We start from the raw sequence: 24,954 nt of genomic DNA on the forward strand, positions 1-24,954 counted from the left end.
AATCAGGGGCACATGTGTGGCTCAGTGTGTTAAGCCTCTGCCTTCGGCTCAGGTCATGATCTCAGAATCCTGGGGTCGAGCCCTGCATTGGGGACTCTGCTCAGCAGGGAGCCTGCTTCCCTCTCTCTCTGCCTGCCTCTCTGCCTACTTGTGATCTCTGTCTGTCAAATAAATAAATAAAATCTTAAAAAAATTCACAAATCTTCCTTTGAATATTGAAGAACAAAGCCAAAGTTGGTGGCATCACAATTCCGGACTTCAAGCTCTATTACAAAGCTGTCATCATCAAGACAGCATGGTACTGGCACAAAAACAGACACATAGATCAGTGGAACAGAATAGAGAGCACAGAAATCGACCCTCAACTCTATGGCCAACTAATCTTCGACAAAGCAGGAAAGAATGTCCAATGGAAAAAAGACAGCCTCTTCAATAAATGGTGCTGGGAAAATTGGACAGCCACATGCAGAAAAATGAAATTGGACCACTTCCTTACACCACACACGAAAATAGACTCCAAATGGATGAAGGACCTCAATGTGAGAAAGGAATCCATCAAAATCCTTGAGGAGAATGCAGGCAGCAACCTCTTCGACCTCAGCCGCAGCAACATCTTCCTAGGAACAACGGCAAAGGCAAGGGAAGCAAGGGCAAAAATGAACTATTGGGATTTCATCAAGATCAAAAGCTTTTGCACAGCAAAGGAAACAGTTAACAAAACCAAAAGACAGCTGACAGAATGGGAGAAGATATTTGCAAACGACATATCAGATAAAGGGCTAGTATCCAAAATCTATAAGGAACTTAGCAAACTCAACACCCAAAGAACAAACAATCCAATCAAGAAATGGGCAGAGGACATGAACAGACATTTCTGCAAAGAAGACATCCAGATGGCCAACAGACACATGAAAAAGTGCTCCACGTCACTCGGCATCAGGGAAATACAAATCCAAACCACAATGAGATATCACCTCACACCAGTCAGAATGGCTAAAATTAACAAGTCAGGAAATGACAGATGCTGGAGAGGATGTGGAGAAAGGGGAACCCTCCTCCACTGTTGGTGGGAATGCAAGCTGGTGCAACCACTCTGGAAAACAGCATGGAGGTTCCTCAAAATGTTGAAAATAGAACTACCCTATGACCCAGCAATTGCACTACTGGGTATTTACCCTAAAGATACAAACATAGTGATCCGAAGGGGCACGTGTACCTGAATGTTTATAGCAGCAATGTCTACAATAGCCAGACTATGGAAAGAACCTAGATGTCCATCAACAGATGAATGGATAAAGAAGATGTGGTATATATACACAATGCAATACTATGCAGCCATCAAAAGAAATGAAATCTTGCCATTTGCGACGACGTGGATGGAACTAGAGCGTATCATGCTTAGTGAAATAAGTCAATCGGAGAAAGACAACTATCATATGATCTCCCTGATATGAGGACATGGAGAAGCAACATGGGGGGGGTAGGGGGATAGGAGAAGAATAAATGAAACAAGATGGGATCGGGAGGGAGACAAACCATAAATGACTCTTAATCTCACAAAACAAAATGGGGGTTGCTGGGGGGAGGTGGGATTGGGAGAGGGAGAGCGGGCTATGGACATTGGGGAGGGGAGGCGAACCATAAGAGACTATGGACTCTGAAAAACAACCTGAGGGTTTTGAAGGGTCAGGGGTGGGAGGTTGGGGGAACAGGTGGTGGGTGATGGGGAGGGCACGTTTTGCATGGAGCACTGGGTGTTGTGCAAAAAGAATGAATACTGTTACGCTGAAAAAATAAATAAAATGGAAAAAAAAATTCAAAAAAAATTCACAATCAATCAATGTGATAGAACACATCAATAAGAGAAGAGAGAAGAACCACATGGTCCTTTAATTGATGCAGAAAAGGCACTTGACAAAATCCAGCATCCATTCCTGATTAAAATGCTTCAAAGTATAGGGATAGAGGGAACATTCCTGAACTTCATAAAATCTATGAAAGACCCACAGGAAATAAGGAAATGTTGAAAAACAAAAACAAAACTGGCGGCATCACGTTACCCGATTTCAAGCTTTACTACAAAGCTGTGATCACCAAGACAGCGTGGTACTGGCATAAAAACAGACACATAGACCAGTGGAACAGAGTGGAGAGCCCAGATATGGACCCTCAACTCTATGGTCAAATAATCTTCGACAAAACAGGAAAAAATATTCAATGGAAAAAAGACAGTCTCTTCAATAAATGGTGCTGGGAAAACTGGACAGCGATATGTAGAAGAATGAAACTCGACCATTCTCTTACACCGTCCACAAAGATAACCTCGAAATGGATAAAAGACCTCAACGTGAGACAGCACCGAATCTATCAGAATCCTAGAGGAGAACATAGGCAGTAACCTCTTCGATATCAGCCACAGCAACTTCTTTCAAGATATGTCTCCAAAGGCCAAGGAAACAAAAGCAAAAATGAACTTTTGGGACTTCCTCAAGATCAAAAGCTTCTGCACAGCAAAGGAAACAGTCAACAAAACAAAGAGGCAACCCACGGAAGGGAGAAGATATTTGCAAATGACAGTACAGACAAAACGTTGATATCCGGGATCTACAAAGAACTTCTCAAACTCAACACACACAAAACAGATAATCATATCGAAAAATGGGCAGAAGATATGAACAGACACTTCTCCAAAGAAGACATACAAATGGCTATCAGACACATGAAAAAATGTTCATCATCACTAGCCATCAGGGAGATTCAAATTAAAACAACATTGAGATACCACCTAACACCAGTTAGAATGGCCAAAATTAGCAAGACAGGAAACAACGTGTGTTGGAGAGGATGTGGAGAAAGGGGAACCCTCTTCCACTGTTGGTGGGAATGCAAGTTAGTGCAGCCACTTTGGAGAACAGTGTGGAGACTCCTGAAGAAATGAAGAATAGAGCTTCCCTATGACCCTGCAATTGCACTGCTGGGTATTTACCCCAAAGATACAGATGTAGTGAAAAGAAGGGCCATGTGTACCCCAATGTTTATAGCAGCAATGAATACGGTCGCCAAACTGTGGAAAGAACCAAGATGCCCTTCAACGGTTGAATGGATAAGGAAGATGTGGTCCATATACACAATGGAGTATTATGCCTCCATCAGAAAGGACGAATACCCAACTTTTGTAGCAACATGGACGGGACTGGAAGAAATTATGCTGAGCGAAATAAGTCAAGCAGAGAGAGTCAAGTATCATATGGTCTCACTTATTTGTGGAGCATAACAAATAACATGGAGGACATGGGGAGATGGAGAGGAGAGGGAGTTGAGGGAAACTGGAAGGGGAGATGAACCATGAGAGACTATGGACTCTGAAAAACAACCAGAGGCTTATGAAGGGGCGGCAGGGTGGGGTGGGGTGGGAGGTTGAGGAACCAGGTGGTGGCTAATAGGGAGGGCAAGTACCACATGGAGCACTGGGTGTGATGCCAAAACAATGAACACTGTTATGCTGTAAATAAACAAATAAAAATAAATAAATAAAATTTAAAAAAAATTCAAAAAAAAATATCATCCTCAATGGGAAAATGCTTGCAGCCTTTCCGTTGAGATCAGGAACATGACAAGGATGCCCACTCTCACCACTCTTGTTCAACATAGTATTAGAAGTTCTAGCAACGGCAATCAGACAACAAAGAGGAATAAAAGATATTCAAATTGGCAAAGAAGAAGTCAAACTCTCTCTCTTTGCAGATGACATGATTCTTTATATGGAAAACCCCAAAGACTCCACCCCCAAACTACTAGACCTCATACAGCAATTCAATAACGTGGCAGGATACAAAGTCAATGTACAGAAATCAGTGGCTTTCTTATACACTAACAATGAAAATACAGAAAGGGAAATTAGAGAATCGATTCCATTTACTATAGCACCAAGAACCATAAGATACCTGGGAGTAAACCTAACCAAAGAGGTAAAGGACCTGTACTCGAGGAACTACAGAACACTCATGAAAGAAAATGAAGAAGACACAAAAAGATGGAAAACCGTTCCATGCTCTTGGATTGGAAGAATAAACATTGTTAAAATGTGTATAATGCCTAGAGCAATCTATACTTTTAATGCCATTCCGATCAAAATTCCACCGATATTTTTCAAAGAGCTGGTACAAATAATCCTAAAATTTGTATGGAATCAGAAGAGACCCCGAATTGCTAAGGAAATGTTGAAAAACAAAAACAAAACTGGCGGCATCACGTTACCCAATTTAAAGCTTTACGACAAAGCTGTGATCACCAAGACAGCGTGGTACTGGCATAAAAACAGACACATCGACCAGTGGAACAGAGTGGAGAGCCCAGATATGGACCCTCAACTCTATGGTCAAATAATCTTCGACAAAACAGGAAAAAATATTCAATGGAAAAAAGACAGTCTCTTCAATAAATGGTGCTGGGATAACTGGACAGCTATATGTAGAAGAATGAAACTCGACCATTCTCTTACACCATACACAAAGATAAACTCGAAATGGATAAAAGACCTCAACATGAGACAGGAATCTATCAGAATCCTAGAGGAGAACACAGGCAGTAACCTCTTCGATATCAGCCACAGCAACTTCTTTCAAGATATGTCTCCAAAGGCCAAGGAAACAAAAGCAAAAATGAACTTTTGGGACTTCCTCAAGATCAAAAGCTTCTGCACAGCAAAGGAAACAGTCAACAAAACAAAGAGGCAACCCACGGAATGGGAGAAGATATTTGCAAATGACAGTACAGACAAAACGTTGATATCCAGGATCTATAAAGAACTCCTCAAACTCAACACACACAAAACAGATAATCATATAAAAAATGGGCAGAAGTTATGAACAGACACTTCTCCAATGAAGACATACAAATGGCTATCAGACACATGAAAAAATGTTCATCATCACTAGCCATCAGGGAGATTCAAATTAAAACAACATTGAGATACCACCTAACACCAGTTAGAATGGCCAAAATTAGCAAGACAGGAAACAACGTGTGTTGGAGAGGATGTGGAGAAAGGGGAACCCTCTTGCACTGTTGGTGGGAATGCAAGTTAGTGCAGCCACTTTGGAGAACAGTGTGGAGATTCCTGAAGAAATTAAAAATAGAGCTTCCCTATGACCCTGCAATTGCACTGCTGGGTATTTACCCCAAAGATACAGATGTAGTGAAAAGAAGGGCCATTTGTACCCCAATGTTTATTGCAGCAATGGCTACGGTCGCCAAACTGTGGAAAGAACCAAGATGCCCTTCAACGGTTGAATGGATAAGGAAGATGTGGTCCATATACACAATGGAGTATTATGCCTCCATCAGAAAGGACGAATACCCAACTTTTGTAGCAACATGGACGGGACTGGAAGAAATTATGCTGAGTGAAATAAGTCAAGCAGAGAGAGTCAAGTATCATATGGTCTCACTTATTTGTGGAGCATAACAAATAACATGGAGGACATGGGGAGATGGAGAGGAGAGGGAGTTGAGGGAAACTGGAAGGGGAGATGAACCATGAGAGACTATGGACTCTGAAAAACAACCAGAGGGTTATGAAGGGGTGGCGGGGGGATGTGGGGTGTGTGCTAGGAGGTTGAGGAACCAGGTGGTGGGTAATAGGGAGGGCACGTACTGCATGGAGCACTGAGTGTGATTCCAAAACAATGAACACTGTTATGCTTTAAATAAAGAAATAAAAATAAATAAATAAAAAAAAGAAGAGACCCCGAATAGCTAAGGAAATGTTGAAATACAAAATAAAACTGGCAGCATCACGTTACCTGATTTCAAGCTTTACTACAAAGCTGTGATCACCAAGACAGCATGGTACTGGCATAAAAACAGACATATAGACCAGCGGAACAGAGTAGAGACATGGGCAGACATGAACCCTCAACTCTATGGTCAAATAATCTTTGACAAAACAGGAAAAAATAACACAATGGAGAAAAGAGAGTCTCTTCAGTAAATGGTGCTGAGAAAACTGGACAGCTATATGTAGAAGAATGAAACTTGATCATTCTCTTACACCGTACACAAAGATAAACTCGAAATGGGTAAAAGACCTCAACAAGAGACAGGAATCCATCAGAATCCTAGAGGAGAACATAGGCAGTAACCTCTTCGATATCAACCACAGCAACTTCTTTCAAGATATGTCTCCAAAGGCAAAGGAAACAAAAGCAAAAATGAACTTTTGGGAATTCATCAAGACCAAAAGTTTCTGCACAGCAAAGTAAACTAACAAAACAAACAGGCAACCCACAGAATGGAAGAAGATATTTGCAAATGACAGTACAGACAAAAGTTTGATATCCAGGATCTATAAAGAACTCCTCAAACTCAACACACACAAAACAGATAATCATATCAAAAAATGGGCAGAAGATATGAACAGACACTTCTCCAATGAAGGCATACAAATGGCTATCAGACACATGAAAAAATGTTCATCATCACTAGCCATCAGGGAGATTCAAATTAAAACAACATGGAGATACCACCTAACACCAGTTAGAATGTCCAAAATGAGCAAGACAGGAAACAATGTGTGTTGGAGAAGATGTGGAGAAAGGGGATCCTTCTTACACTGTTGATGGGAATGCATGTTGGTGCAGCCACTTTGGAGAACAGTGTGGAGACTCCTCAAGAAATTAAAACAGAGTTTCCCTATGACACTGCAATTGCATTACTGGGTATTTACCCCAAAGATACAGATGTATTGAAATGTACAGCAGCAATGGCCACTGTCGCCAAACTTTGGAAAGAACGAAGGTGCCCTTCAGCGGACGAATGGATAAGGAAGATATGGTCCATATACACTAAGGAGTATTATGCCTCCATGAGGAGGGATGAACACCCAAATTTTGTAGCAACATGGACGGGACTGGAAGAGATTTTCCTGAGTGAAATGAGTCAAGCAGAAAGAGTCAAGTATCAAAATGTTTCACTTATCTGTGGAACATAACAAAGAACATGGAGGAAGATGGAGAGGAGAAGGGAGTTGAGGGAAATTGGAAGGGGAGATGAACCGTGAGACACTATGGTCTCTGAAAATCACCCTGAGGTTTTTGAAGTGGCGGGGAGGTGGGAGGTTGGGAAAACAGGTGGTGGGTAATAAGGAGGGCACGTTTTGCATGGAGCACTTAGTGTGGTGTAAAACAATGAATACTGTTATGGTGAAAAGAAACAAACAAATAAACAAATTAATTAATTAATTAATTAATTAGAAAAAGAAAAGAAAGTGCTCATACCACATAAGGGAAATTATCAGGGTCCATTTTCTACATTATATAAACATATTCAAGAGAAAAGGAAGCAGATATACTTTCAACTCTTCATGGTAAACCAGAAAACAATAATCAATATAAATTAAAAGGAACATCTGAAAGATCTCTAGATGGTGGCTATAATAACAATCTCCAAGAGATGAAAGATGAAAAATCAGGTATGATTTTTAATGGGTGTTGAATATTAGGGTGGTCATAACTATCTGAGAGGGGAAGAGAATTCCACATTTTCTTACGCTTCCAATTTTAGAATGTCTGAAGACGAGAAAAGAAGTAAAGAGAAGCTATCCTAATATCAATAGGATGCTCAAAATTTCTGAAAAAGGAAAGAAAGAAAATATTGAACAATTTTAATGAAATACACATCTCTCTTGTCAACAATAAACACATAAGGTTTCCAAAAAGAGAAATAATCCAGTGCTATTATTCTATCATTAAATGATAAGCAAAACAGACTGTTAATCAACAAGAAATGTTAGTCGTTTCTCAGTGAATAACGAATGCAATATGGACAGAACTTCATGGAGTGAGCATATTGCAAACCACAAAAATCTGGAAGCATGTCATAATTAAATAAGTTTGATAAACTATATACAACAAAAAGATGGTCCAAGCAGATTACATAGCTTGTATTCAATTCAACAGATGGCTCGTGTGCCTGACCAAATTACCTAACAGCAAAAATTATGATTTAATAGATACTGGCAGTACTGTTGGAATTTAGTTGTTCTAAAATTTATGTAACTCTGAAGTATCAACTCTATTCTACAATTCAGTAATAATTATAAACCTCAAAGCTCTTATTTGTAAGTAACATAGAAATGTATCATCTCCCATCAAAGATATAAAGAATTATAATAAATATTGAAATAAATAATAAATAAATAAATAAATTGGGTAATTTTAAGAAAGAGGAAGACATTATTAATTTATTTGAAAAGAACTTTATAACCTCTATGAAGTGTTACTAAATATTCAACTAAATAATATTTAAAGTGGATATTAAAAAATTGTAGGCTTTCACTGCTAGGATAAATGAGGCAGAAGAAAGAATTAGTGATATAGAAGACCAAATGACAGAGAATAAAGAAGTTGAACAAAAGAGGGACAAACAGCTACTGGACCACGAGGGGAGAATTCGAGAGATAAGTGACACCATAAGACGAAACAACATTAGAATAATTGGGATTCCAGAAGAGGAAGAAAGAGAGAGGGGAGCAGAAGGTCTATTGGATACAATTATCGGAGGGAATTTCCCTAATATGGCAAAGGGAACAAGCATCAAAATCCAGGAGGTGCAGAGAACCCCCCTCAAAATCAACAAGAATAGGTCCACACCCCATCACCTAATAGTAAAATTTGCAAGTCTTAATGACAAAGAGAAAATCCTGAAAGCAGCCCAGGAAAAGAAGTCTGTAATATACAATGGTAAAAATATTAGATTGGCAGCAGACTTATCCACAGAGACCTGGCAGGCCAGAAAGAGCTGGCATGATATATTTAGAGCAATAAACAAGAAAAACATGCAGCCAAGAATACTCTATCCAGCTAGGCTATCATTGAAAATAGAAGGAGAGATAAAAAGCTTCCAGGACAAACAAAAACTGAAAGAATTTGCAAGCACCAAACCAGCTCTACAGGAAATATTGAAAGGGGTCCTCTAAGCAAAGAGAGAGCCTAAAAGTAGTAGATCAGAAAGGTACAGAAACAATATACAGTAACAGTCACCTTACAGGCTAATAATGGCACTAAATTCATATCTCTCAATAGCTGCCATGAATGTTAATGCGCTAAATGCCCCCAATCAAAAGACACAGGGTATCAGAAATGGACAAAAAAACAAAACCCATCTATATGTTGCCTACAAGAAACTCATTTTAGACGCGAAGACACATATAGATTTAAAGTGAGGGGGTGGAAAACAATTTACCATGCTAATGGGCATCAGAAGAAAGCTGAGGTGGAGCCTGAGATCAGAATTATACAGGTCTGGATCTCTACAGGAGCAGAAGACGCCAGTGGCAGGTAACACAGAGCGGGAACGTCGGACTGATATCAGAAGATAAACAAAAGGGGAAGGGAGTCACCAGAGGTGACCGATTGGAAAGTAATACCCCAATACGAGAGTGCCCTGCATCTGGGGACCAGCAATAACTTGGAGTCTGGTTGAAAGCACTCAAAAACCAAAAAGAGCAAAGGATTGAGGGGGGAAATAGTGGGAATCAAGGTGGTTAGGGACAGGGACCTAAGTCCCCGGACCCAGGACAGCCTCCCCTGGCGCTGAGCCAGAGGAGTGCGGAGGAGAAATCAGGTCTTGGTCCCTGAGCCCCCAGCACCCCTGAGCCGCCAGCTCTCCCGAGAATGAGTGGGGTCCTGCCCCCATGAGGGGCTGGGAGCCTGGCCAGATGGCAATCCTGAAAGGCGCGCCTACCACACCCTACCCTGGGAGAGTTGCTCATAGGTGCTAGCCTGGAGCTCTGGCATCCGGAAAAAACAGACATTCCCAGCCCGGGACAGTGGGGAAATCTCAGTGTGCGATCTCTCCTTAGAACCTCTCTGGTGGTCTGGAGCTGCCCAGAGAGCCGCCGCTGCCCTGGTATTGGGTACAACGAGGAGCTCCTGCATCCCCAGGGACAGTGACTTAGAACCGACTCTGCCAGCAACTCTTGCAGAACATTCTGAGGCTTCTCTCTGAGAGGGAGGTCGGGGTGCAGTTTGCTCTCCTCTAAAACTCCAAAAGCCATTAAAAGCTGTCAAGGCAAGAGAAAACAGATGAAAGAACATAAAAACCCCCAGAGAACAAAAGCCTGAAAAAAACAGTTTCCTCAGAGGCCACCCCCTTGAGGGGAGCGGGAGGACCTAACTCAGGGAACATCATTGTCTGAAAACCCACGTGGCAGGCCCCTCCCCCAGAAAACCAACCAGGAAGGAAGAAGAAAAAAAAAAAAGACTACAAGAGAACAACCACCACTACTTCATAAATACAACTTTTATTTTTAACTCTTTACCAATATTCTGGTTCTTTTTTTTATACATACAGATAATTTTTTAACGTATTTACCACCACACTGAGATGTCCAGTACATCAAACTCTTTAATAACCTTCTAACCTGAACTTTTTGATACATACACCCGTGTTTTTCTTCTGCTTTTCTATTTTTTAATTCTTTTTTAATTTTAACTTAGTTTAGTCTGGTTTATTCTTTTTTAATTTCTATTTTCTACTATACAGAGAGAGTTAAACTTCAAGGTAATCCCCTTTCCCCAATCAATGCTACCCCTATAGGCAGACCAGTTTCTAATCCCCCTGTAACTTAGGAAAGTTGAGTCCCTTAACAAAAACATCAAGATACATTCAGGAAGAATCAAAATAACCTTCCTCACCCACACTGAGAACTTATAACCACTCTCCCAATTTTTCCTTCTGTCAGTGTTTCTGTGAATTTGTGTTTGTCCTGATAATATATAAATCTTATACTTGGAGTTCTTTCTGATGAGGTTCTTTCCTTTTTTTGCATATATATATATATATTTTTTTCTCTTTTCATATACTTTTATCAGTGTTTTTGTTTGTATACTTCACAAATCTTACCTTGTGGCCCATTTGGGCTGAGTCTTCTCTTTTATCTTCCCTTTTTTTTTCCTATCTCTCTCTCTCTCTCTCTTTTTTTTTACTTTTTTCTTTTCCCTTTTTTTCTTTCTTTTTCTTTATTTGTTTTTCTATCTTTTTTTCTCTTATTTGGGTGGGGAACCCTGTTTGCACAGAAGCGTTCCAGGGTGCACCTTGACTGCACCACAATCAATAAGTCCAGCTGCATCTGTTCATTCATCTCTTACCAAAGTGACTAGGAAGAGGAATACCGAACAGAAGAAAAATACAGAGAATGGGCCTTCTACAACAGAGCTAATGGCTATCGACAGAGACAATATGTCAGAAAAGGTATTCAGACTAACAATTATCCAGGCAATAGCTAGGTTGGAGAAAGCCATGGATGACCAAACAGAATTGATTAGGGCAGAACTGGAAGCCACCAGGCATGATGTACACAATGTTAGGGTAGAACTGAAAGCCACCAGGGATGATGTTCAAAATGCTCTCAATGAGTTCCAATCTAATCTAAATTCTCTAAAGGCTAGGGTAACTGAGACAGAGAATAGAATTAGTGATCTGGAGGACAAAAACATAGAGAGAAAGGATCAGGAGGAAGCCTGGAATAAATAGCTCAGAAGCCACAAAAACAGAATCAGGGAAATAAATGATGCCATGAAACGTTCCAACATCAGAATTATTGGAATCCCTGAAGGGGAGGAAAAAGAAAGAAGTCTAGAAGATATAGTGGAAGAAGTTGTCTATGAAAATTTTCCCAATCTCACGAATGAAAACAACGTTCATGTACTAGAGGCAGAGAGATTTTCCCCCAAGATTTTAGATTCTTGAAAGTCCTCGCGACACCTTATAGTTAAAATGAGGAATTATGTTTCAAGACAGACCCTTAAAAGCAGGTGGACAAAGAAGCTCCTTAGATACAGAGGAAAGTCCATTAGAATAACGTCAGACCGGGCACCTAGGTAGCTCAGTAGGTTAAGCTGCTGCCTTCGGCTCAGGTCATGATCTCAGGGTCCTGGGATCGAGTCCCACATTGGGCTCTCTGCTCAGCAGGGAGCCTGATTCCCTCTCTCTCTCTCTGCCTGCCTCTCTTCCTAATTGTGATCTCTCTCTCTCAAATAAAAAAAAAAAATAACGTCCGACCTGTCCACAGAGACCTGGCAAGCCAGGAAGGGCTGGCAAAGTATATTCAGAGTACTAAATGAGAAGAACATGCAGCCAAGAATACTCGATCTAGCAAGACTGACATTTAAAATGGATGGAGAGATAAAGTGTTTCCAAGACTGGCAAGGCTTAAAAGGCTGTGCAACCACCAAGCCGATACTGCAGGAAATATTAAGGGGGTCCTACAAAAGAGAAAAAATCCTAAGAATATCATTGAACAGATATATAGAAACAATCTACAGACAGAAAGGCTTCAAAGGTAACACGATGTCAATCACAACCTATCTCTCAATAATCACTCTGAATGTGAATATCCTAAATGAGCCCATAAAATGACACAGGGTTGCAGATTGGATAAAACGACAGGACCCATCCATATGTTGTCTAAAAGAGACCCATTTTGAAACTAAGTATACACCCAGACTGAAAGTGAAGGGATGGAGAAGCATCTTTCATGCCAATGGGCCTCAAAAGAAGGCCGGGGTAGCGAATCTCATATCAGATAAATTAGATTTTAAACTAAAGACTGTATTCAGACATACAGAAGAACACTACATAATTCTTAAAGGGACTATCCACCAAAATGATCTAACAATTATAAATATCTATGCCCCTAATATGGGAGCACCCAATTACATAAGAAAACTATTAATCAAGATAAAGAGTCATATTGATATGAATACAATAATAGTAGGAGATCTTAATACGCCTCTCTCAGAAATAGAAGATCATCGAAGCAGAAAATTAAGAAAGAAATAAGAGCATTGAATGAACATTGGACCAGATGGAACTCATAGACGTATACAGAACATTCCACCCTAAAACAACAGAATACTCATTCTTCTCCAGTGCACATGGAACCTTCTCCAGAATAGACCACATACTGGGTCACAAAGCAGGCCTCAACCGATACCAAAAGACTGAGATTATTCCCTGCATATTCCCAGATCACAATGCTTTGAAACTGGAACTCAATCACAAGGAAAAGTTTGGGCACAAAAACAAACACCTGGAAGCTCACGGAAAAGTTTGGAAGGAAAACAAAAACCTGGAAGCCAAAGACCACCTTTCTTAAGAATGCTTGGATCAACCAGGAGATCAAAGAAGACCTTAAACAATTCATGGAAAGCAATGAGAATGAAGACACTTCGGTCCAAAACCTATGGGATACAGCAAAGGCGGTTCTAAGGGGGAAATACATAGACATCCAAGCCTCCCTCAAAAAAAAAAAAAATTGAAAAATCCAGAATACACCAGCTGTCTCTACACCTTAAAGAACTGGAGAATCAACAACAAATCAAACCAACTCCACACGCAAGAAGGGAAATAATCAATATTAGAGCAGAGATCAATGAGGTAGAAACCAGAGATACAGTAGAACGTGTCAATGAAAATTGAAGCTGGTTTTTTGAAAGAATCAATAAGATCAATAAACCATTGGCCACACTAATCCAAAAGAAAAGAAAGCCCAAATTAATAAAATTATGATTGAAAAGATAGAGATCACAACCAACACCAAGGAAATAGAACAATCATCAGAAATTATTACCAACAGTTATATGCCAATAAGTTAAGCAACCTAGATGAAATGGATGCATTCCTGGAAAACTACAAACCCCCAAAATTGAACCAGGAAGAAATTGACAACCTGAAAAGACCGATATCTAGTAATGAGATTGAAGCAGTGATCAAAAAGCTCCCAAAATACAAGAGCCCAGGACCTGACGGATTCCCTGGGGAATTCTACCAAACTTTCCAAGAAGAAATAACACAAGAAATAACAGAAGAAATTCTCCTGAAGCTGTTCCAAAATATTGAAGCAGAAGGAAAACTTCCAGACTTTTTATGAAGCCAGCATTACCCTGATTCCCAAATCAGGCAAAGACCCTACCAAAAAGGGGAATTTTAGACCAATATCCCTGATGAATATGGATGCTAAGATTCTCAACAAGATCCTAGCAAAAAGGATCCAGCAGCACATTAAAAAGATTATCCATCATGACCAGGTGGGATTCATCCCTGGGGTACAAGGTTGGTTCAACATTCGCAAATCAATCAATGTGATAGAAGAAATCAATTAGAGAAGAGAGAAGAACCACATGGTCCTCTCAATTGATGCAAAAAAAGCATTTGCCACAATCCAGCATCCATTGCAGATTAAAACGCTTCAAAGTATAGGGATAGAGGGAACATTCCTGAACTTCATAAAATCTATCTATGAAAGACCCACAGCAAATATCATCCTCAATGGGAAAAAGCTTGCAGCCTTCCCGGTGAGATCAGAAACACGATAAGGATGCCCACTCTCACTACTCTTGTTCAACATTGTATTAGAAGTCCTAACAACGACAATCAGAAAACAAAGAGAAATAAAAGGTATCCAAACTGGCAAGGAAGAAGTCAAACTCTCTCTCTTCACAGATGACATGATTCTTTATATGGAAAACCCCAAGACTCCACCCCCAAGCTACTAGAACTCATACAGCAATTCAGTAACGTGGCAGGATACAAAGTCAATGTACAGAAATCAGTGGCTTTCTTATACACTAACAATGGAAACACAGAAAGGGAAATTAGAGAATCGATTCCATTTACTATACCACCAAGAACCATATGATACCTGGGAATAAACCTAAACAAAGAGGTAAAGGATCTGTACTCGAGGAACTACAGAACACTCATGAAAGAAATTGAAGAAGACACAAAAAGATGGAAGACCGTTCCATGCTTTTGGATCGGAAGAATATACATTGTTAAAATGTTTATACTGCCTAGAGCAATCTATATTTTTAATGCCATTCCAATCAAAATTCCACCGATATTTTTCAAAGAGCTGGAGCAAATAATCCTAAAATTTGTATGGAATCAGAAGAGACCCCGAATTGCTGAGGAAATGTTGCAAAACAAAACCAAAACTGGCGGCATCACATTACCCAATGTCAAGCTTTACTACAAAGCTGTGATCACCAAGGCAGTGTGATCGTGGCATAAAAACAGACACATTGACCAGTGGAATAGAGTGGAGAGGCCAGATATGGACCGTCAAATCTATGGTCAAATAATATTTGACAAAACAGGAAAAATATTCAATGGAAAAAGGACAGTCTCTTCAATAAATGGTGCTCAGAAAACTGGACAGCTATATGTAGAAGAATGAAACTCAATCATTCTCTTACACCGTACACAAAGATAAACTCAAAATGGGTAAAAGACCTCAAAGTGAGACAGGAATCCATCAGAATCCTAGAGGAGAACATGGGCAGTAACCTCTTCGATATCAGCCACAGTAACTTCTTTCAAGATATGTCTCCAAAGGCCAAGGAAACAAAAGCAAAAATGAACTTTTGGGACTTCATCAAAATCAAAACCTTCCGCACAGCAAAGGAAACAGTCAACAAAACAAAGAGGCAACCCATGCAATGGGAGAAGGTATTTGCAAATGACAGTACAGACAAAAGGTTGATATCCAGGATCTATAAAGAACTTCTTAAACTCAACACACACAAAACAGATAATCATATCAAGAAATGGGCAGAAGATATGAACAGACACTTCTCCAATGAAGACATACAAATGGCTTTCAGATACATGAAAAAATCTTCATCATCACTAGCCATCAGGGAGATTCATATTAAAACTATATTGAGATACCACATTCCACTATTTAGAATGGTCAACATTAGCAAGACAGGAAACAACGTGTGTTGGAGAGGATGTGGAGAAAGTGGAACCCTCTTACACTGTTGGTGGGAATGCAAGTTAGTGCAGCCACTTTGGAGAACAGTGTGGAGATTCCTCAAGAAATTAAGAATAGAGCTTCTCTATGACCCTGCAATTGCACTGCTGGTTATTTACCCCAAAGATACAGATATAGTGAAAAGAAGAGCCATCTGTACCCCAATGTTTATTACAGCAATGGCCTGGTTGGCAAACTGTGGAAAGAACCAAGATGCCCCTCAACAGACTAATGGATAAGGAAGATGTGGTCCATATACACAATGGAGTATTATGCCTCCATCAGAAAGGATGAATACCCAACTTTTGTAGCAACATGGACGGGACTGGAAGAGATTATTATGAGAATAATAAGTCAAGCAGAGAGATTCAATATCACATGGTCTCACTTATTTGTGGAGCATAACAAAGAACACGGAGGACATGGGGAGATGGAGAGGAGAAGGGAGTTGAGGGAAACTGGAAGGGGAGATGAACCATGAGAGACTATGGACTCTGAAAAACAACCAGAGGATTTTGAAGGGGTGAAGTGGTGGGAGGTTGCGGAAACAGGTTGTGGGTAATAGGGAGGGCACATACTGTATGGAAAACTGGGTGTGGTGCAAAAACAATGAACACTGTTACGCTGAAAATAAACAAATAAAGAAATAATAATAATAAAAAAAGAAATAAAAAGTGATAAATTTTAAAATAAATAAATAAATGACTGAATGAATAAAGAAACTTATATTCAGTTAGGCACAACATAGTACATCACTAGTTTTTAATGTTCTGTTCAACAATTCACTATTTACATGTAACACCCAGTGCTCACCAATCATGTTTCTTTATTGCCCATCACCGAGTTTCCCCATCTCGCCACTCCTACCCCTTCAAAACCCTGTTTGTTCCAAAGAGAAACGTTTTGATTTCTGATAACATTTATTTTTGGTTTTCTCTTTTCCTTTTGATAAATCTAGGCAGAGGATTCTCAATTTTATTGCCTATTTTCCCCCGAAAAATAGACCTTGCTTTTTTGTTCTGTTCTGGGTTTGTTTTTTGTTTTGTTTTGTTTTTATATCATTTATTACTGCTCTAATCTTTACTATTTCCTTCCTTCTTCTGTATTTAGGCTTTAGTCATCGTACCTTCTCTAGCTCCTTCAGGTGTAACGTTAGAGTGTTTCTTTCAGATCTCTTGCTTCTTGAGGTCTTCACGTATGCTGTTTATTTTAGTCTTAGGACCACCTTTGCTTCAGAGAAATTAGTGCAAAGTGAAATAGGTTTCATACTCATGTGTGTGTGTGTGTGTTTATGCATGTGTGTGTGTTATGTCCAGACTACACATCACAGCTGGTGCTGGTGGGGGCTCCACTGCTTTCCCATGTTGTCACTAACATTGACGATGTGAGCATTGTTTAAGACAGTGACTCCAAACCAAGACCCTTTCTTTTTTGCTTTGAATTGTTGATGACTCTGTGGCGTCATATCCAGCTTGAACTTTATGCTGCTTCTAGCGAGTTTGCACGTTGAGCAGGTGGACTGGTGATGCACCATGAGAGTAGCTGGGAGTCCTGAAAAGGCTCACTTGATGAGCACCAGGATATTTGTGATTCATTGGTATTTAGGGACAGCAATAAACAATGTGAGTGACTCTCTATTTTGTGCATTTTAGTATAATTGTTTCCCATTTGAACAAATTTTCAAAGTCAGAGAGTGAAGAGGTAAGCACAGAATCATGTGTGCAGAGAAGGTCCCCGAGAGAAAGTGTTTCTGGAGAGGAATTGCTAGATTCTGATGGGAAACCTGCACATAACCTTCATCTGCATCTGCTCCTGGGGCTTAAAGACAGAATTGGTGAGTGGTGTGCACCCCCTGGTGGTCCAGATCCCTCCTACAGTGAGGTTTGTGTCTGGGCTCACACTGAGGGTCCCTCACTGTGTCTGTTGCACAATAATACACGGCCGTGTCCTCAGCTCTCAGGCTGTTCATCTGCAGATACAGCGTGTTCTTGCCGTTGTCTCTGGAGATGGTGAATCGGCCCTTCACAGAGTCTGCGTAGTATGTGCTACTTCCACCACTGCTAATATATGCGACCCACTGCAGCCCCTTCCCTGGAGCCTGGTGGACCCAGTTCATGTTGTAGCTGCTGAAGGTGAATCCAGAGGCTGCACAGGAGAGTCTCAGAGACCCTCCAGGCTTCACCAGGTCTCCCCCAGACTCCACCAGCTGCACCTCACCCTGGACACCTGCAGACACAAGACATCCCAGTCAGGAAACTTTCACACATCCATGGTTTCTTTCACTCATATCCACTCACGTCCTCAATGTCTCCTGTTCACCATGAATTACCTTTTAAAAGAGCAACAAGGAAAACCCAGCCAAGCACAAACTCCATTGTGAGTTGTCTGTGTCCTGTCCTGAGTAATGACTGGAACACCTGGAATCCTGATGCTGGGACTCCTCTCCCAGCTGTAGAGTCAGGTTTGGCCATTTTTAACCAGCAGATGGAGGGCCCTATTTGCATGTGCTCTGACTATATATTCAGCTTGGGATCTATGTGACCATAGAGGGCAATGACCAGAAGACTTCTGACTGTCTTCATTTTGGTTGTTTTGACCATTTTAAAAAAATGATTTTTCATTATATAACTTTCCAGATATTCACTTGGACATGTGCTACTTTCTTTTTACATATTCACACAAATGTTGTGGGATTGATGTCATGTTATGCTATAATGAAATATAAACCTACACCCAGAATTTTAGAGGATTTTTTGAGGTGTCCAAGAGCACACACAGGGTGAGAGTGAGACCCAGTATTTGGTCCTGTACTTATCTCCACAGGACACACTGTCTCCATCCACCTGGAGAACAGAGTGGGCAGGCTGGCGAGGAAAGTGGAACCCCTCCTGTAATGTGAACAGGATGATTTTATTTCCTCTCTATGTTGCCCTGAAATATAGAGAGCAATAGGTTTGTGTAGGTGTATTTTCTAACATTTTGATGTGTATGTTTTCCTCTCTAGTCATCTCTGGGATTATTTGTAAGAGTTTTGGTGAGTGTCCTTGACACGGAATGAAGGGCATATAGGCAGAGTGTGTGATAGGATAAACATGGATGTCGGAATCAACATTATCAAGAGTGAACAAATCAACCCTCCATAAAACTTCCTGTTTTTTTCTCAGGAATTCCTCCTTCCTCTTCCCTTCTTCAACCTGTTGACACATTCCTATGGGCTGTTCTTGTGTTACTTAGATTAGTTTTAATTTTGAAGAATTTATATTGTATGTAATTTTATTTCTAGGACTTTTTTTCTTTTTTTTTGCTATGCACAAATCCTTGAAAATTCAATCATTTTGCTGTCTGTAGCAAAAATCATTTATTTTAATGTTTGGCAGTTACCCAAACATTAGCATAATTCCATTTTATTTTATTTTTTTTAATTATTATTTTTTTGCCATCAGTACCACAGTATTTTATTTAAAATAAAATACCACAGTATTATATTTAAAAAAGAAGGCTATGCATGATCATTGCAACATTTTTGTTTGCTTTTTTTGTTTGTTTTAAAAATTATTTTTATTAACATATAATGTATTATTTGCCCCAGGGGTATAGGTCTGTGAATCGTCAGGCTTACACACTTCACAGCACTCACCATATCACATACCCTCCCCAATGTCCATAACCCAGCCACCCTATCCCTCCCCCCACCCCCCAGCAGCCCTCAGTTTGTTCATTTGTTTCTTGGTTTTGATTCTTGTCACTGATAGGTCTTGTTAATTAGTCATGATTTGGGGAATATTGTATCTTAGGACACTTGAAAGTTTTCCTGATGTGCTTCCCAGAAAACTCCTTGACTGTCGGAAAACAAGGAGGGTGGTGGTCATCAGGAGGGTTGGGAGGAGCCAGCTGAGGTGGGGCTCGGATGCAGCTAGGAGACCCACATCCAGAGCACCCCCCTTTTATTTTTTCTTTGTTTTTTCTTCATTTCTTTTTTTTTTTTGTTTATTTACAGCATAACAGTGTACATTGTTTTGGCATCACACCCAGTGCTCCATGCAGTACGTGCCCTCCCTATTACCCAACACCTGGTTCCTCAACCTCCCACCCCCCCGCCCCTTCAAAACCCTCTGGTTGTTTTTAAAATTATTTTTATTAACATTTATTATTTGTCCCAGGGGTACAGGTCTGTGAGTCATCAGGCTTACACATTTCACAGCACTCACCATAGCACAAACCCTCTCCAATGTCCATAACCCAACCACCCTATCCCTATCCCACACCCCCCAGCAACCCTCCGTTTGTTTTGTGTGATTAGGAGTCCCTTTCAAATTCCTCATATCAGGGAGATCATATGATAATTGTCTTTCTCTGAGTGACTCATTTCACTCAGCATAATACCTTGTCGTTCCATCCACCTCTTTGCAAATGGCAAGATTTCATTTCTTTTGATGGCTGCATAGTATTCCATTGTGTATATACACCACATCTTCTTCATCCATTCATCCGTTGATGGACATCTAGATTCTTCCCATAGTTTGGCTATTGTGGAAATTGCTGCTATAAATATTTGGGTGCACATGCCGCTTCAGGTCACTGTATTTGTATCTTTAGGGTAAATACCCAGTAGTGTGATTGGTGGGGCATAGCATAATAGTGCGATTGCTGGGTCATAGGTAGCTCTATTTTCAACTTTTTGAGGAACCTCCGTGCTGTTTTCCAGAGTGCACCAGCTTGCATTCCCACCAACAGTGTAGGAGGGTTCTCCTTTCTCCACATCCTCACCAGCATCTGTCATTTCCTCACTCGGTTTAGCCATTCTGACTAGTGTGAGGTGGTATATCATTGTGGTTTTGATTTGTATTTCCCTGATGCCAAGTGATGTGGAGCACTTTTTCATGTGACTGTTGGCCACCTGGACGTCTTCATTGCAGAAATGTCTGTTCATGTCTTCTGCCCATTTCTTGATTGGATTATTTGTTCTTTAGATGTTGTTTAGATGATAATGAAGTTATCAAACTTCATTATAGATTTTGAATACTACCTCAAACGCTTTTTTTTTTCATTTCCAACATCCCTCCCCCACACTGAGAGCTGTCACCAGAGCTGGTAGGGCTCAGGGTTTACAGAAAACTGAGCTGAGAGCCCCTCCCAAGTTCTCAAATCATAACCAGTTTCCCTGCTCCAATGCTGAGGAACTCTGCAGGTTCAGGCATTCCCATTTGTCTGTGTCTCCATGATCCTGAGACCACAAGTCCCACGTAAGATTCTGCCCCCCCGCCCCCCCCCTCCACGTTCACCAAAGAGCACGTTTCAAGCAGGAATTTCTCTCACTGGAGCAGATTTCTAAAGGTTCTGGCTTTTTCATCAGGGGTTATATCACTTATGTTGGCTGGATTTCTGAAGTTCCCTCCCCTGTCATATATCTTCTGATATATCTCCTTTGTTTCACTTCTTGGCCCTCCTTCCTTGAAAAAGGTGGCTCTTTTTCCATTTATAGAATTTCAGCATTTTTTCCCTTACCTCTCAGATTGAACTCATAGATGTTCCGATGGGTTAGATTGTTATCTAGCTAAATTCAGGGAAGCAGTTGAAATGACATCTCCAACTCTTTTACCATCTTGTTAGATCTGTGCATTTAAGAACTCTTAATTGTACATCATAATAGCTCAGTTACAGTTTATTGAGGAGAAGAGTAAACATCACTGAAGAGCCTCACCTTCTCCTCTGGAAAGGAGTTTCATGTTTTTGGTTATATGCAGGATATTTATTTTATATAAGGTGAAATTATGACCATGTTATTTTCTCTATATTCAGAATGAGTTTGATTTAAGAAGATGCATAATGATGCCCACATTTATAGAAGGTTGATGTGTGATGGTGAAGTCTATTTGTCAAAGTGACTGGGTCATGGGTGCCCAGATTAAACATTGCTTCTGTGGATGCCTATAATGCTGTTCCAGAGGAGACTGGTATTTGCAGCCATGGTCTCTGGGCCAGTGGGAACCATCCAGTCCATTAATGTTATGAATAGAAAAATGCAGAGGGAGGAATTTCCTCATTCTTCATTCCTGCATGCTTGATCTGGAACATGCTTGATCTGGAACAGGAACAGTCCTGTCCTTCTGCCTTTGGAAACAATTAATCTTTCATATCTCCAGATTCCCCAACTTATGCTATTTCAACAAAGCTAATATATTAGGCCAATGCAGCACTTTCCCTGGGGAGTGGCAGCCCCAGCTCATCCTTTAGATACTGAAGGTGAACCCACAGGTTGCACAAGAAAGTTTCAGGGACTCCAGGGATTTCCCAAGGTCTCCTCCAGACTCCACCAACTGCACTTCACATGGACACCTGCAGACACGAGATCTCCACTCTTTCTCTCACTCATATCCAGTCACATACTCAGTGTCTCTTGTTCAACATAAATTAGCTTTTATTTTTATTTATTTTTTTTTGCTTTCTTTTTGTTTGCTTGTTTGTTTATTTACAGCATAACAGTGTTCATTGTTTTGGCATCACACCCAGGGCTCCATGCAGTATGTGCCCTCCCTATTACCCACCACCTGGTTCCTCAACCTCCCACCCCCCCCCGCCCCTTCAAAACCCTCTGGTTGTTTTTCAGAGTCCAGAGTCTCTCATGGTTCATCTCCCCTTCCAGATTCCCTCAACTCCCTCTCCTCTCCATCTCCCCATGTCCTCCATGTTCTTTGTTATGCTCCACAAATAAGTGAGACCATATGATACTTGACTCTCTCTGCTTGACTTATTTCGCTCAGCATAATCTCTTCCAGTCCCGACCATGTTGCTACAAAAGTTGGGTATTCATCCATTCTGATGGAGGCATAATACTCCATTGTGTATATGGACCACATCTTCCTTATCCATTCATCCGTTGAAGGGCATCTTGGTTCTTTCCATAGTTTGGCGACCGTAGCCATTGCTGCAATAAACATTGGGGTACAGATGGCCCTTCTTTTCACTACATCTGTATCTTTGGGGTAAATACCCAGCAGTGCAATTGCAGGGTCATAGGGAAGCTCTATTCTTAATTTCTTGAGTAATCTCCACACTGTTCTCCAGAGTGGCTGCAACAACTTGCATTCCCACCAACAGTGGAAGAGGGTTCCCTTTCTCCACATCCTCTCCAACACACGTTGTTTCCTGCCTTGCTAATTTTGGCCATTCTAACTGGTGTCAGGTGGTATCTCAATGTGGTTTTAATTTGAATCTCCCTGATGGCTAGTGATGATGAACATTTTTTCATGTGTCTGATAGCCATTTGTTTGTCCTCATTGGAGAAGTATCTGTTCATATCTTCTGCCCATTTTTTATATGATCATCTGTTTTGTGTGTGTTGAGTTTGAGAAGTTCTTTATAGATCCTGGATATCAACCTTTTGTTTGTACTGTCATTTGCAAATATCTTCTCCCATTCTGTGGGTTGCGTTTTTGTTTTGTTGACTGTTTCCTTTGCTGTGCTGAAGCTTTTGATCTTGATAAATTAGCTTCTAAAATAGTAACTAGTGAAACCCAGCCAAGTACAAATTCCATAGTGAGTTGTTTGGATTCCTGTATTCTTTGGATTCCTGGGCCTACTGCTCTTCTCTCTTTTCTAGGGTTAGAGCTGGGCTGCTTTAATCAGCAGAAGGAGGACCCTATTTGCATGTCCTCTGGGTATATATCCATCTTGGGATAAGCTGATGGAGAGGGCAGTGACCAGAGCAGGTGTGACTGCTGTGACTTTTTGGCATTGACAGGATTTGGGAAAAAATGATTTTTTCTTTTATATGATTTTCAAAAGTACACACTTGGCCTCTGGTGCTCTTTTTACACATTCACCCACATCTTGGGGTTTGTTTCATGTTATGCCAGAACGAGTTTTGCACATACACCCAAAATTATAGAGGTTGTGTGAGATGTCCCCGAATATGTGTGGGGTGTGAGCCCCAAAAATTGGCCTGGGCTCCTCTCCCCAGACCTCCTGTCCTCTGAATCACCTGCAGGACAGAGTGGGCAGGTTCATGAGGAAGGTGGAACCCTTCCTGTGATGGGGACAAAATGATTTTGCTTCTTTTAGATTTTCTCTAAAATATAGAAAGAATTAGTGTTTGTGTAGTTCTATTTTCAAGTCTATGATATTTCAGTATCTCTACATTCCTCCCAAGTCATCTCTGGGGTTATCTGCAGTAGCTGCGATGCATGTACTTGACACAGGTCTACTGCACACGTGTAGAGTGTGTGATATGGTATACCCTGCAGTCAAAATCAGGATTATCCAGAGCAAGCAAATCAATTTTCCACAAAATTGCTCATATTTTCTTTGCAATTCTTCCTCATTCCTTCTCCACTCTGTCCCCACATTACTATTGATCTTCATGTTACCTTACACTAGCTTTAATTTTCTAGAATATATAATATTGTAATTGTATTAAATGTACCTTTTTTTCTAAGTCTTCTATTGCTGAGTCAAATACGTGACAATACCATGATATATATTATGTTTTTCTATGATGAGCAGCATTCCAAAGATGACATAGAGGATAATATGTCCACTTTAAAAAAAAATTCTTTCCGGTGTTCCAGAACTCATTGTTAATATACCAATCCCAGTGCTCCATGCAATATGTGCCCTATATAATACCCATCACCAGTCTCACCCAACTCCCCACCCCACCCCTCCTAAACCCTCAGTTTGTTTATCAGATTCCACAGTCTCTCATGGTTCGTTTGATTTCCCCCAACTCCCTTCTCTCCATCTCCCCATGTCCTCCGTGTTATTTCTTATGCGTCATAATATTTCAGTTGAATGATATCAATGAGAAGAGAAAACATCACTGAAGAGCTCTACCTCCTCTTTTGGGGAAGGTTTTAGATGGTTTTGGTTGTATGCAGGATACTTGTATCATATATGGTGAAAGTGTGACTGTGTTATTTTCTTTGTTTGCAGAATGAGTGTGATTAAGGCAATGAGTATAGAGGCCCAGTTTATGGGACGTTGATGGTTGATGGTTAACTCAATGTGTCAGTGTGACAGAGACATGGTTACAAGGATTGAACATTGCTTCTCTGGGTGTCTATGATGTTGTTTCTGGAATGGATTGCCATTTGCATCCATGGTCTCTGTGTATGTGGGCATGATCCAATCCATTA

The 24,954-nt window shown here is 40.6% G+C and overlaps 2 gene segments (V, D, J or C); both read right to left on the minus strand.

Annotated features, from left to right (window-relative positions):
- LOC123943793 overlaps positions 1 to 18,269 on the minus strand; it is a 397,541-nt gene extending 379,272 nt beyond the window's left edge. Inside the window, 2 exon segments of the V gene segment in view lie at positions 17,726 to 18,046; positions 18,150 to 18,269. Coding sequence covers positions 17,726 to 18,046; positions 18,150 to 18,195 — 367 coding nt within the window.
- The window catches only part of LOC123943474, a 1,358,446-nt gene that overhangs the window by 543,653 nt on the left and 789,839 nt on the right, over positions 1 to 24,954 (minus strand).

This window comes from Meles meles, chromosome 6, assembly GCF_922984935.1.
Source record: "Meles meles chromosome 6, mMelMel3.1 paternal haplotype, whole genome shotgun sequence".
Lineage (NCBI taxonomy): Eukaryota > Metazoa > Chordata > Mammalia > Carnivora > Mustelidae > Meles > Meles meles.